Source organism: Bidens hawaiensis, unplaced genomic scaffold, assembly GCF_021521415.1.
Source record: "Bidens hawaiensis isolate Kalapana, Puna unplaced genomic scaffold, B.hawaiensis_p1.1 tig00007761_1, whole genome shotgun sequence".
NCBI classification, from domain to species: domain Eukaryota; kingdom Viridiplantae; phylum Streptophyta; class Magnoliopsida; order Asterales; family Asteraceae; genus Bidens; species Bidens hawaiensis.
In genome coordinates, this window is record NW_027491539.1 from 826160 (window position 1) to 839014 (window position 12855).

Genomic DNA, 12855 nt, shown 5'->3' on the forward strand with positions numbered 1-12855 from the left:
AAAATATACACCAATGCAATAAGGCGATTTCTTAGACGGGTGTATATCGATATGGCAAATAAGGCGATTTCTTAGAGGAACGCCCCCCCTTCCCGGGGCAGATAAGAGGGCGGCAAGGGGGCGTCTTTTTGTTGCCAGTGTGTGTTTGTTTATTATTATTGTTATTAGTCTGTGTTGGGAGTATAACACCATTTATATTTTTAAAACAAAAATTCATTATTTACTGATTGTGAGTCATATTCATAAATCGGCCCATTTTGCTATGGATAGCATACGAGTCCAAGTACATATGCATACGCATAAACCTTTTTGTTATTAAATTTTTTATTAGAAGCATCATATTAGCGTAAGAAAACTTGTTCTTATCCTCCTATCCATGTACACCCTCAAAATCAATCCCCCTATAAATGTGGAGTCTTTAACTGCTGTCTTCCTCCATTCATTCATTTATTCATTCAAGCCTTCACATTTCACTACAAAAACACACCAACCGTTTCCTTAATCCCATAAAACCAAAACACCAAACAACTGTGTCTGTCTGTCAATTATCAATATCATCATCATCAATGGCATTCAAGCAAAACCTTATTCACCGGATGTTAAACATCTGCAACACCAAACTCTCCAACCAAACCTTACGCAACTGCCGCATTTCACCCTCTTCCTCCGCCGCAGCCCCTCACGTTTTCATACCGCCCAATCCCGCCGCACCAGATCCCGGCGACCAGACGGTTTTCCGGCGGTTATCTTTACCGAATATACTCCGGCCAAAAACAGAAAACATATTGGAGAGGTTAAAACAAATGGACATTACCCGAAACCGGGTCCGTCTCGATGCACTTTCACTTTCTCCGTCGGTGGAGAGGTCGCCGGAGAGTTCACCGGAGACGGAGTTGACGGCGGCGGACGCAAAGAAGATACTTCGGGTTTTGCAAATTGAAAAGTTGAAGTCGAAGTTAAAAAGCAGTGGTAATAATAATATATCTTATGACGAGTATGTTGAGATGTGTGTGGATGGATGTGGCAACAGAGATCAAGGGTTGGATTTGGCTAAAGCGTTAGATGATTCCGGTGACGTCATCATACTAGGAAACGTTGTGTTCCTTAAGCCTGAACAGGTTAGCACTTGATTTTTAATCTTTTATACAAATTGGTTGGTTTATTTCATATACGAATTAGTTGTTTTACAGAATTTATTATTTTAGGGATTTGGTGTTTTTAAGGTTTGTAATTTGCATAGAATATATTAATTTGTTTGTTAAAAGATAGACCGAAATCTGATAGTTTTTTTTTTTGTATTATTTTGTGTTATGTTTTTCTCGACAGGGATGATTCAGAAACAACCAGATCTAAAAGCGTGTAGTTAAACACGTTGGTTTGACGTGGACACCGACCTAGAGATCATGATCCATCTTCCTTTCCAACCAAATGAATTAATAAATGATAAATTATTAATAATTAAATAATTCAGTTTTGGAGCAATGGTTTATCTGGTTTCATTAATTTCTAGATAAATATACAAATTGCATTGCATGAAGTGCAACTTGAATATATATATATATATATTTTCTGGCTTTATAAAATCTGATCTGGGAAAGGGATCTGGGGTTTGACTAAATTTTCAATAATTAGGTGTGGTCAAAATTGGGTTTTTGGGTCATGTAAGTGGTTTTGGGTTCTAAGAAAAGAACAAATTAGATTTGTATGTTTGAGTTTTTTGCGTGTGTTTTGGTAGGCAAAAGTTATGTGTTCAACTTGTATATTTTTTGGATTTTCACTTATTTTGTTTTAGTTTGAAGTATTTTGGTGGTCAATGTTTAGGGACGAAAGTGTCATAAAAAGTTGTCAAATTTGAATTTGGGTGAGTCTTGTTTTACCAACAATTTTGTGTTACAGGTGGTGAAAGCAATACACAGCTTGCTACCCAAGAATGTTCCGGTGGCCCACAACCGGTTTGTGAAAGAATTGGAAGAGATGGAGCAGTGGAAGTCAGCAATTGATACTCGGGCGAGAAACATGGTTCAGCGCGAGCTATGGGGTGGTTTGGCATACCTGATTGTCCAGACTAGCGTGTTCATGAGGCTCACGTTTTGGGAACTTTCATGGGACGTGATGGAACCCATTTGTTTTTATGTTACGTCGATGTATTTCATGGCTGGATACACGTTTTTCTTGAGGACTTCAAAAGAACCGTCTTTTGAAGGGTTCTATCAGAGCCGGTTTAGTTCGAAGCAGATGAAGTTGATGAAACGCGAAGGGTTTGATGTGGAGAAGTATAAGGAGTTGAGGAAAGCTTGTTACCCACATCAAGAGCCATGGCCAAGTGAACATTCATTTGTAGATGAAGGGGTTAAAAAGACATTTACTTGAACATAAATTGAAATTGTAGAAGAAATAGGAATTTTATTCTAAACCCCCTTGGAAAATTCTATGTTTTATTTTTGATCTCTTTTAGATTGAGAAGCGGCATCTTGTAATATTAACATGGAGAGCCAAGTTTTGTTTATGTTTTCCCCTTATATGAAATGAGAGCATTCTAACAAAAACATAATATTTCTTCATGACACTCAATATCGTACACATAAGTTACATAATCCTAATTTGTTCCATGTTTTTCCTTACGGGTGAGCAAATGGTTATAGGTATTGATACCGAAACAATCAGTACTAGGTCTTTAAAAATATCGAGATCGGGAAAATCAGAATCAGTACCGGTATGGTACCGAGCTAATCCCTAATTTGTCATGTACAAGGACTGATGACATCTAATCGATTGGGACATTCTTCTTTTAATTGCGAACCAGAAAGCTTTTGTTCATGGCTTCATGTGAGTCTTGTTCACTTGCTAGTAGTCACGATAATAATCATCAATCATCATCAGTCTATCACTGTTTGGAACTCGTTTTGATAAAGAAGTTTCTGTACTGTATATACTGCATTATATGCATTAAAAACTTGTGAATAATACATTAGGCATTTTATATGCATTTCATTTGTGTTGTTACTAATAATATATATTCTCTAAAAAGCATGTGAGGCCACTTGAAGCTGTAAACAACCTTTTTTTGTTAAACTGTAACTGCTGAAGCATGTAATGATCATTTAGGAAATAGGAATTAGGACTAGAGATTCGGTAACAACCATTTAACAAATACATTATTAGACACAATTAAAAAGTTAGTCCTGACGTTTTTCTAAAGTAATAAGATTGGTTACTAAGGTTTAAAAGTTGCAGGTATGAGTACTAACGTTTTAATTTTGTAAAAATGTTAGGCATTAACTTTAACTTCCGTTAAAAGTTAACGGAATTTGTGTCACTAATTATTTGGCATATTTAACTTCCGTTAAAAACTGTCATAACGCTCTGGTTAATTGAAATTACACATTGTCACTAATTATATGGCATATTTGTGTTTAAGAATATTTTAGAATTTCACGTTCTATTCAGTATGGAAACTAGTGATTTACCGGCGTATTACATGACGAATTCAGTAGGTAAAAACTCAGGCATTGCAGTTGTGAGTCAACGTGAATTCTGTTTGTATTTACATTCATTACAGTATTGAAACTAAACCTAAAAAATAAATTCATCATATTAACTTACTTAAAAAATAGTGGCACTCGTATAGCGTATTATTTTTAAAATTACCATTTAAAATGATATTTCTTCACCCGGTAAAACCATACATTGTATTTGTGTTACAACAGTGAGTTGACACATATTCAGTAGGTATTGGTTACGTTAGTAATGTACCTTAATAAAACCCAAAATATAAATTTGTTGAATTAACATATAAAAAGATTAACATCCAAAAAAATTAAAACATTTAAAACAATGTTTATTCGGTCGGTAAAACCGGCCGTTGGTAAAATCCGAGCGTTATGACGGCAAGTTGACGCAAATTCCGTTAACTTTTAACAGAAGTTAAAGTTAATACTAACATTGTTACAAAATGAAAACTTTAGGACCTAAATCTGTAACTTTTAAACCTTAATACATAATCTTATTACTTTAAACAAACATCAGGGACTAACTTCATAACAGTGAATTTGTGTCTATTATTATAAATGTTGATGACCTGAGAAAAGCTTGAATAGGGGGAAAATACAAATTCGGTTAAGGCATTTTGTCAAGCAAGTGGTGGGTTGAAAACGCCATTTTAACAAGAAGATCATGTGTAACAAAACATTAGAGGGACACTGTATGAATGGATAAAGTTTCTATAGCATCTTTAGGGGCTATGATAACATGGACGTTTTTACAATAAAGCTTATACGTTTCTTGAATGGTAATTATAATAATAGGTTACAGAACAGTGGGATTCAATTATGGCCGTCCGATAAGATTCAAGATTGAATATTGGCCGTTCGATAAGGATGAATTAAAGAGCGGTTACTTTTCATCATATGTAACTACCCCACTACACCTGATAACTACCACACTAACCCCATTACACCTATTTACATGGGTAACCAGCCAATATTTATATAAAATTTGAAACTTTTTTTATGCATACATCAACCATTGCACAAAAGATGGAAGAAAACCAAAGTGATAAACATGTCCACGTAAGGTGCAATACATATGTGAGTTTCTTTTGTCTTACATTCATCATTTAATCATATTATTTGAAAAATGATTATGTTGTATTTTTAATTACAATGATAATGTACACTTTATATATTTTCTTTGGTTGCTTATGGTCTTGCTTATTTTCAGACATGTTGTGAGAGTGTTGAAGTTGTATCATTCGGACCCTATAGTCCATACAAATCACAACTTTCTCGTGAGTTCAACGAAGAGGTAGTTTGCATGAAGTTCTTCAATTCGACTTTTAATGTATTTATGTCTTATTGAGTTTATGAACTTCCAACAAACAAGTTATTTATGTTTTGTAGATCCGTCGTATAGTGAAGAAAAGAAAAAGAACCTGAGCCTTGATATAATGGAAATGGAATGACGTTGTCGAAATCAGCAGTTCTAAGGAATCTATTGAGTTTGTTGATATGACTGTCGATGCTACCATCCCGTCTGATTATGATTCGACACCCTCCGAAGATGCAACTGCCGACACGGCTGATTCGCTAGAGAGTTTCTACAAAGGACTGAACATTCCAAAAGTTTTCATTAACCGCCATTGTCGTGTTGTCAAGCTTTAAGTTGCTGTTTTATAGGGTTTTTTTTGGTATGTTGTCTTATGTCTTTTTGTTGGCTTCTTAAGTTGTGTTATGTTTATGTTACAAGATTACTTTATCAGTTAATATTTTATAACATGACTGAACAAATGTTTAAGCCAATTATTATAATCATACTTTCTGTTTGGCTCTAAATCCCAATTTATAACTAGACACATAAGCCCAATGTTGCATAAGCCCAAATTAATCAAAAGGGGTGGATTATAATTATTTAACGTTAAAACCGGATCCTATACCTACCTTATACTCGACCCTTATAATCTCAATTCCCTTATCTCGCTCTTGATCTACGACGACAAGTTTATTGTAATTAAGTTTGCACAATACACAAAACTCGCCTCACAAAACTCCAGGTAAGTTTAAACCATGCAGTATATTTTCCATTAGTCAAATGAACCTTGCTATGATGCTACTGCTTTTAGGTGGTATGACGTTTTTGGGAACAAAATGACCCACGGGCTGCTATTAATGCCTTGCAGAAATTGCCAGATCATGATGTATGTATTCCAAATCCAAAGGTACTTTCTGCATCTTCAACGTTTACATATTTAGGTACAGTATTTAATAAATTGCACTAGTGATTAAATACGTCTTATAATTTTTATTAACTTTTTGTTTCTAGGGTAAAATGTTACAAATAAAATTCTCAACTGGGTATTAGTTATTGTCCTCTACCATGCTCTCCTACAAATAAGCTGAATTCAAATGTTCTATTTAATAAAGTAAATGAATTATTATTAAATATAAACATACTGACAATTTTAGTTTTTATATTCATCAACTACTTCTCACACAGCATGTCCACTATCTCCTACAAAGTTGGGAAGTGGAGTTTCAACTGCTATGGTAGTGGCTATGACTCTATATATATTGAATTCTAGATACCACTTCTCAAGTGCATTGTTTATTGTGTTGCTAAGTAACTCTTATCATGGATAAATAATATAATCATCACACAACTCTCTATAACGAGGAGGTACGTCAATTAATTTCTTTTTAATAAATACATTCATAATCGCAACCAAAGTTATAAGTATTTATCCATGAAAATACTTTCAAGTCAACCGAACCTGGCCCGTTTTGACTCCTACTGACAAAACAACCTGTTAACTTTTTTTGAGTTTTGACCCGTTACCCAACCCATTAGTCTTACCATCTCAGGGCATAGGGTACACCGCAAGCAACTCGACCCAAGAAGCAATCTACGCAACCGAACAAGGTTTCGCGGCCGGAATGAAAACTTCTTTATTCTATTCGTCACAAGCACGTTCATGAGAGTTTGTTTAAAATAAGTTTTATGTATTTATTTATGCTTCAAGAACTTATATTAATAAATTTTCAAGACTAAAACATGTCTTTCGTTTACATTATTATCAGATGGATTTATACCCAAATAACAGTTCTATTGTATGTGTCACAATTACTATTAAAGGGCAAAATTCTCTAGCAGTACTCTATTGGTAATTATTGTTACTTCTAATAGTAATTTTAGAATTAAAAAGTTTGCCCTGCTTGTGATACTATATGGCCATATATTAGCATGGCAAAATGGATGGACTAGGTTGGATGGGGCAAGGGGTCAAAATGTGTTATGAGTAGAATGAGTTTGGATTGAGACATGTTGTTTTTAAAAAGTATCAATTTTGTTCGGGTAAAACAAGTTTTTTTAAATCATTGAGTGCAGGGTAATTCTGAATCATGTTGGTGATTTAAAATTGGGTGACACTCAAAATGGGGAAATCGTCTTTGGTCATGGCTCATTTCATGGTCAAAATTAGAAATATATTCATTGTTGACTTTTCAGTTTGGGTTGACATTTTTACTATGTGGATCTTTTGGATGTTGTTGACCAAAAGGTCAAAAATGTGATCAGAGTTACTATGAGTTTTAAGTGTCAGATGATGAATAAGGAGAATATGCTTGAAGTCGGAATTCAATACTATGTTGGGCTACAAAGAATGCGAAGAGAATTATATTAGGAGTTGGCCATGATTATTTTTCCCCAACTAATCTGGTGTTATTAGAGTATGTGAGATTCTCTTGTAATTTTTACTATTAACTTATAAACTTACCATGCTAAATTTAGAGATTCAAAATCTTACGGTTAACATATTTATATTATTGAATTAATGTAGTCACATTCTCGTGTTGATATTCCCGTTCACCGGACGGGAAAAATACTAGTTATTGAAGGAGCATTAAAGACATTATCCATTACACATACTTTTGACTAAAACAGATGACGGTGTGACAAAAACGGCCCTTAAGAGTCATTAACCATAACACATGGCCTAACAATTACGAGCTTACCGTTATAGCTTTTTCATTCTTGTATGTTCACAACTCACGTATATTGATGCATGATGCAAGTTTTAAAGAGATCGTATAAATATTATAGGTCTAGAAATCAATACATTTTATTTTATGACAATTTTTTTATAAAAAATAACATTTATAAAATTATCTCTCGATTTCCTAGATTAAAATGAGTGGGAAATTGTTGGAAAACTTTGGATAAATATGAAAAAAAAAAAGGTTTTCATCAGATATGAAAACAAATTTTTCACATATTGGACACAATTTATTTATTTGTGACTGCAGTTAATATACATGGTAACTGTTTTGTTTTGTGCTCTATGTGGTGAGTGTTTTGTAACAAACCACATCTCATTCCAAGTGAAGCTAAGATGAATAAGATATTGACATTCGAAGTTGACGGAGAGAGAAAAACCTAGAATAATTTACAAGGAGATGGTTTGGTTATGACAGAAGAATGTAAGATACGATTTTGAAAAACTAAAGCCAAAATGCTTCAATCTTGCAATCGCCTTCTAATTATGTGTTTTGATCGTTGATGTTGTATATTAGTCACGGTTTAGTTTTGTTTTGATTTGTTATACTCGATTATTAATCACGATTTGAATACCGCCATTGCTTGTTTTTTCATGTTCTAAATTTCTACTTATGTTTTGATTGTTGATATGCTGGATATTATTCTTATTATGTTCGGTTTGCATTGATTAGTTTTATGTGACATAATTAGAAATTTAGAACATGACAAAACAAGCAATGGCACTCAGTCTCTCTCAGTTGGACCAAAATCGAATCCGTTGAAACTCATCTATGTAAACTAGCATTGGCAGCCCAAGACTAAGAGAGAAGAGGGCCCATTAGAGTTAGGCCCACCAATTTCCTATAAATAATCTTTCACAACTTTGCTCCTCCTCTTCTACTCTCTACACATTTATCACTTTTATTCATATCCATGGTGAATCGAATAATGACTTAAGCGTTGGAGGGTGCATTAGCGACCCCGTTTTATGACCCACTCTAACGAAGTTTCACGATTTTGTAGATCTGGATGGAGAAGAACACGGGGTGTGGTTAGATCATCCTCTTAGTAGTTCACTCACTTATAAAATATGATCCAAAACCATCCGACTAAGATTTGTTTCTTCATTTTAGAGTTTAAATTTTCACTCCAATGTGTCCCCAAAATCATTGTGTATTTGTGTTAGTAGTCATATCTAAAACCCTCTAGACGCCAACCCACACATTGAGCCCGTGAAAAAACTACTTATAAGCCATTCTTTCTTGCCAGTTTGAATGAAGATTTTTAAACAAAGATAAAAGAGGTATAAGCATTCTTTCTCTTGTATTTAAGTAACTTATTGATATATCCACTCTTAACATACCATGTGACGAATCTTTCATAATATGGCGTGCATGTGTTGGAGAATTTAAACTTAACCGGGATAGCCAAGTTTTGCTTGTGTTTTTCCCCAACATGTAATTAGAGAATTTAAACAAAACATAATACTTCTTCATGACACACAATATATATCGTCCACATAATCCTGGCTAACATCTTTTACATATCAAATACAAGGAATGATGACATACATATCAAATATTGTGAACCAGAAAGCTCTTGTTTGTGGACTCATGTGAGTCTTGTTTGCTTGCTAGCTAGTAGTCACAATGGTAATCATCATCATCACTGTTTGGGACTCCCTTCAAGAAGTATCTGTAGTATACATACTGCATTATAATCTGTAATGGTTATATGTTTGTTAAGGTAATCAAATCATATATACATATGATGATGATGATGATTAGGATTTATTCTAATAAGAAAGGACTAAAATGTAAACATTTCAACATAAAGGATACAAAAGCATCAAGCGCCACACAGACCGCAGCATCAAGCAACCAAGGCATGTTTGCTCTAATTCTCTCCCATTCTGTACTCCTTACAAGAATGCTGCATTCAAATCATTATCGTGTCAAAACGCTTTAGTGTATATATGAGAAAGATCTAGATATAGAAATCGAGCACCTTCCAACATAAGTTGCATTGGCGATAAGAGCAAATATGAACATGAGAGGATTCAAACCCTGAATGCACATTGTAAGGTCAAAATTTATTTACATTTTAGTTTCGTAAATTTTACGAACAAACAAGCAAGGGACTTACCTCAACACTGCCTCTTTTGATCTGGAAATAATTACAGCAACTATGTTACAAGTTTCATGAAATCTTACTAAATTTGAGACAATAAGATAAAGAAACATGACTTACATTTAAGACGATTTGAGGAATCCGACCGCCCATGTATATAGCAGCCATCAACCACCCTAACCATTGGCCATAAGCTGTATAACTTCCACCATTATCCTGCAACAATAATTTGACCATCCTTCAAATAAAACACAAGAGCTTAACTATTTCTGTATCCGTGAAGTTAATAATGTGTTGTCATACCTGTAGAAGGTTCTTGTAAGTGTACACTTGTACCAAACCTTTGGCGTGTGAAGGCATATACAATGAAGTAGCCAAAAATGATCCATAACCAACCTGACATAAACAACCCATATATCACACTTCTTACAAGAAACATGGAACATTTCAACAAATTCATACTAGCAATCAAGCTTTATAACGGCTTACAGAGCGTGGTATGGGCTTAGGCTGGGAAGCGGTCTTTATCTTTGGTGCCCGAACATATGACTCGTCATCTGAAGAATCATCATCATTAACAGCCATAGCTGAGGCTGGACCACTTCTTGTTGTCCATGGACAAGCTCTATTAGGCGGTGTTGAACTTGCAGCGAGTGATCTTGCAGACCTGCATGCACACAGATTTCATAGATATTGTTAAAACTTGTCAAATTCTAATAATGATAATTAGTAAAATCCAGGAGTGGATAGACATGAAGACAGACGTGAAATAGTAGTCCCGACGGTGAGACGCGGTTGGTTTAATGGCACGATTTTGTGATCCTATGAATTTTTGTTTGAGAGGCTTCTTGACTTCTTCCACCTGATAAAAGTACCAATAATAATAAGGGAAAATCCTCAAAATGTCCATTTTATCGCAAGAAGTCAAGAGAATGTACATCTAACCAAAAAAAATTCTTGAAAGTCTGTCCCAAATCCGTCGGACCTGACTGTTTAAAAGTGTTAGGCGACGATATTTTCAACCTGTTATAAGAAGCCATATGTTTAAATAAAATATGTTGTATTTTGCGTGGAAACCTTCATATCTTGTATTTTAAGATTAAAGAAAATTTGCTTGGCATCACAAAAAATTAGTTTGAACTCACAAAAATTTTGTTAGACCTCACGAAAATTTCGTTGGAACTCATAAAGATTTTGTCAAAACTCACAAAGATTTCTTCGGCACTCACAGATAATATTGTCGGCTCACAATAATAACCATCAGACCTCACAGGATAATAACGTTGTCTCACAACAAATACCTTAAGATCGAGGGTTTCCGTGACACATGGCATGATATAATATGTTAAAAAAGCGGTGTCCAACAATACAAATTACAAACATGGCATTTCCAACGGTATTTAGGAACTTTTTGTTAATTAAATGGACAATCTCTTAACCTTGTAAGGCAAAATGGTCACTTGTAGAATTTAGTTGCATAATCAATATCTAGGAGTGAAGTTTTACCTCGGGGATGCCAGCATCGGTTTTCCCTGATTTCAACCACGCATAGATGTGATCATAGTACAAGCTTTGCAACACCAAGATTACCGTGCTTGTAGTATAGAGCTAGTAAAAAAATCAGAATGGAATGATTAAAAGAAAATTAAAAGAAACCAATTTAAGGGGGAGTGTCATATAACATATTTTTACCATAGCGGTGTAGTACTGTGTGGGTAACTGCATCCACAACAAAAACAATAACACCTAGCTACATTAACTCAAATTTAAAAACAATATATATAACTAGATTAAAAAGAAGCTCACAGTAGCAGGCTCAAGAAGACAACCCACAAGATTAAAAACATCTCTGCACCATATATCAAAAACAAAAATGGATTTAATTAATTATAAGTTATAACAAGTACGTTTTGAGTCAGGCATATACATTATACACAAACAGTACTACTTACCCGGCAATCCACGTTAGGAGGAATATGAGTGACACACCATGACTAGATTTTGTACGGAAGTTGGTAATTATCTGAGGGATTTCAGCAACACCCCAACACACAAGGCTTATGATTCCCAACACAAATGAAGCCTCGTCATAGACATTACACAGACAGTCTTTGAAATACTGGTCAACCCACCACCCTATACATGGCTTATTATCTTCAACACAGTAGGATAATGAGTTACTACTGCTTTCATTCCACAATAAAAACTTCATTTCTAATTGGTATGTGTGTTTTATTAAATAAAGAGTAGTGTGATTTTGAAGGTGATCTGTACTGTAATGGGAAATGGAAACCTTCAGTGGTGGTGCAGCTTTGTAGTATAGTAGCAGTGGTAACTGTGTTGGCACCTAGATTTACGATCCTGCCCCAGGTTTTTTTGTTTTTGTTTTTTTTGAACGGCCAACTAAGTAACGCCGGGTACTCCGTACGCGGCCCCCATTGGCTAAAGGTAGCCCGAGCCGGCCACTACTCCGGACGGACGGAGCCCCTAGCGGTCCACCTGTTGAGAGATTCACCAGATAAAATCCGACCCATACGCCCACCAAACAGCACGACAGCGAGGAGCCGGTAAAACCGGGTGAGATCAGGACTCGAACCCTGGCAAGCCAGGGTCATCCCTCATATCTCCCATATAAGTTGGTGGTAGTGAGATTTGATCCCTCTACCTCTCACTTGTAAAGGCAGTGCTCTACCATTAAGCCACAACCAACTTATTTGCCCCAGGTTTTTTTAATATGAGTATCAACACCAAAAGAGTAAATTAAATAAAAAGGGTATTTTACTATATATCTTACTAGGAGCCCATGTTGTTAGAATAAATAAATTTATTCAACGACTCCATGATATAAAATATAAATAGTATCTTAAATTGTTTATATAAATATTTAGCTTACTGTAGTTTCTTATATAAACTCAAATAGTAATTTTAATAAGTAAAGTAAATAAAAATTCTAAAAGAAAATAATAAAACATGACAGACAAATAGTACTTCATAATTAATATTATTAATAAATATATTATATTGAATATATATATTTTTAAGCACATTTTACATATATCTTTTATGAAGATATTAAAAACACTAAAGAACAACCTGACTAAGTTTAACCAGTTTTACATCAGACTAAATAAAGTTATTGTTGCATTTATAGATACTACAAGAGATTTGAATATTAAAAAAGATCTGCAAGAGTTACAA

The 12855-nt window shown here is 34.6% G+C and overlaps 2 protein-coding genes across 2 annotated transcripts; one reads left to right on the forward strand and one right to left on the reverse strand.

Moving 5' to 3' along the window:
* The first annotated feature begins 468 nt into the window (after positions 1-468).
* Positions 469-2571, forward strand: LOC143636078 (calcium uniporter protein 3, mitochondrial-like). The gene is made up of 2 exons (XM_077103762.1): positions 469-1118; positions 1897-2571. The coding sequence occupies exons 1-2, from the start codon at positions 567-569 to the stop codon at positions 2368-2370; spliced, it is 1026 nt and encodes a 341-aa protein (XP_076959877.1). The 5' UTR covers positions 469-566; the 3' UTR covers positions 2371-2571.
* Positions 2572-9077: 6506 nt separating this feature from the next.
* On the reverse strand, positions 9078-11869 carry LOC143636018 (vacuolar lysine transporter YPQ1-like). Its single transcript, XM_077103712.1, has 12 exons — positions 11610-11869; positions 11464-11506; positions 11350-11376; positions 11164-11265; positions 10422-10519; positions 10147-10324; positions 9961-10053; positions 9778-9873; positions 9673-9693; positions 9535-9593; positions 9369-9459; positions 9078-9248 (listed from the first exon to the last, which is right to left on the reverse strand). Exons 1-12 carry the CDS (start codon positions 11867-11869, stop codon positions 9165-9167), a joined length of 1152 nt encoding a protein of 383 aa, XP_076959827.1. The 3' UTR covers positions 9078-9164.
* Between the last annotated feature and the right edge of the window lie 986 nt (positions 11870-12855).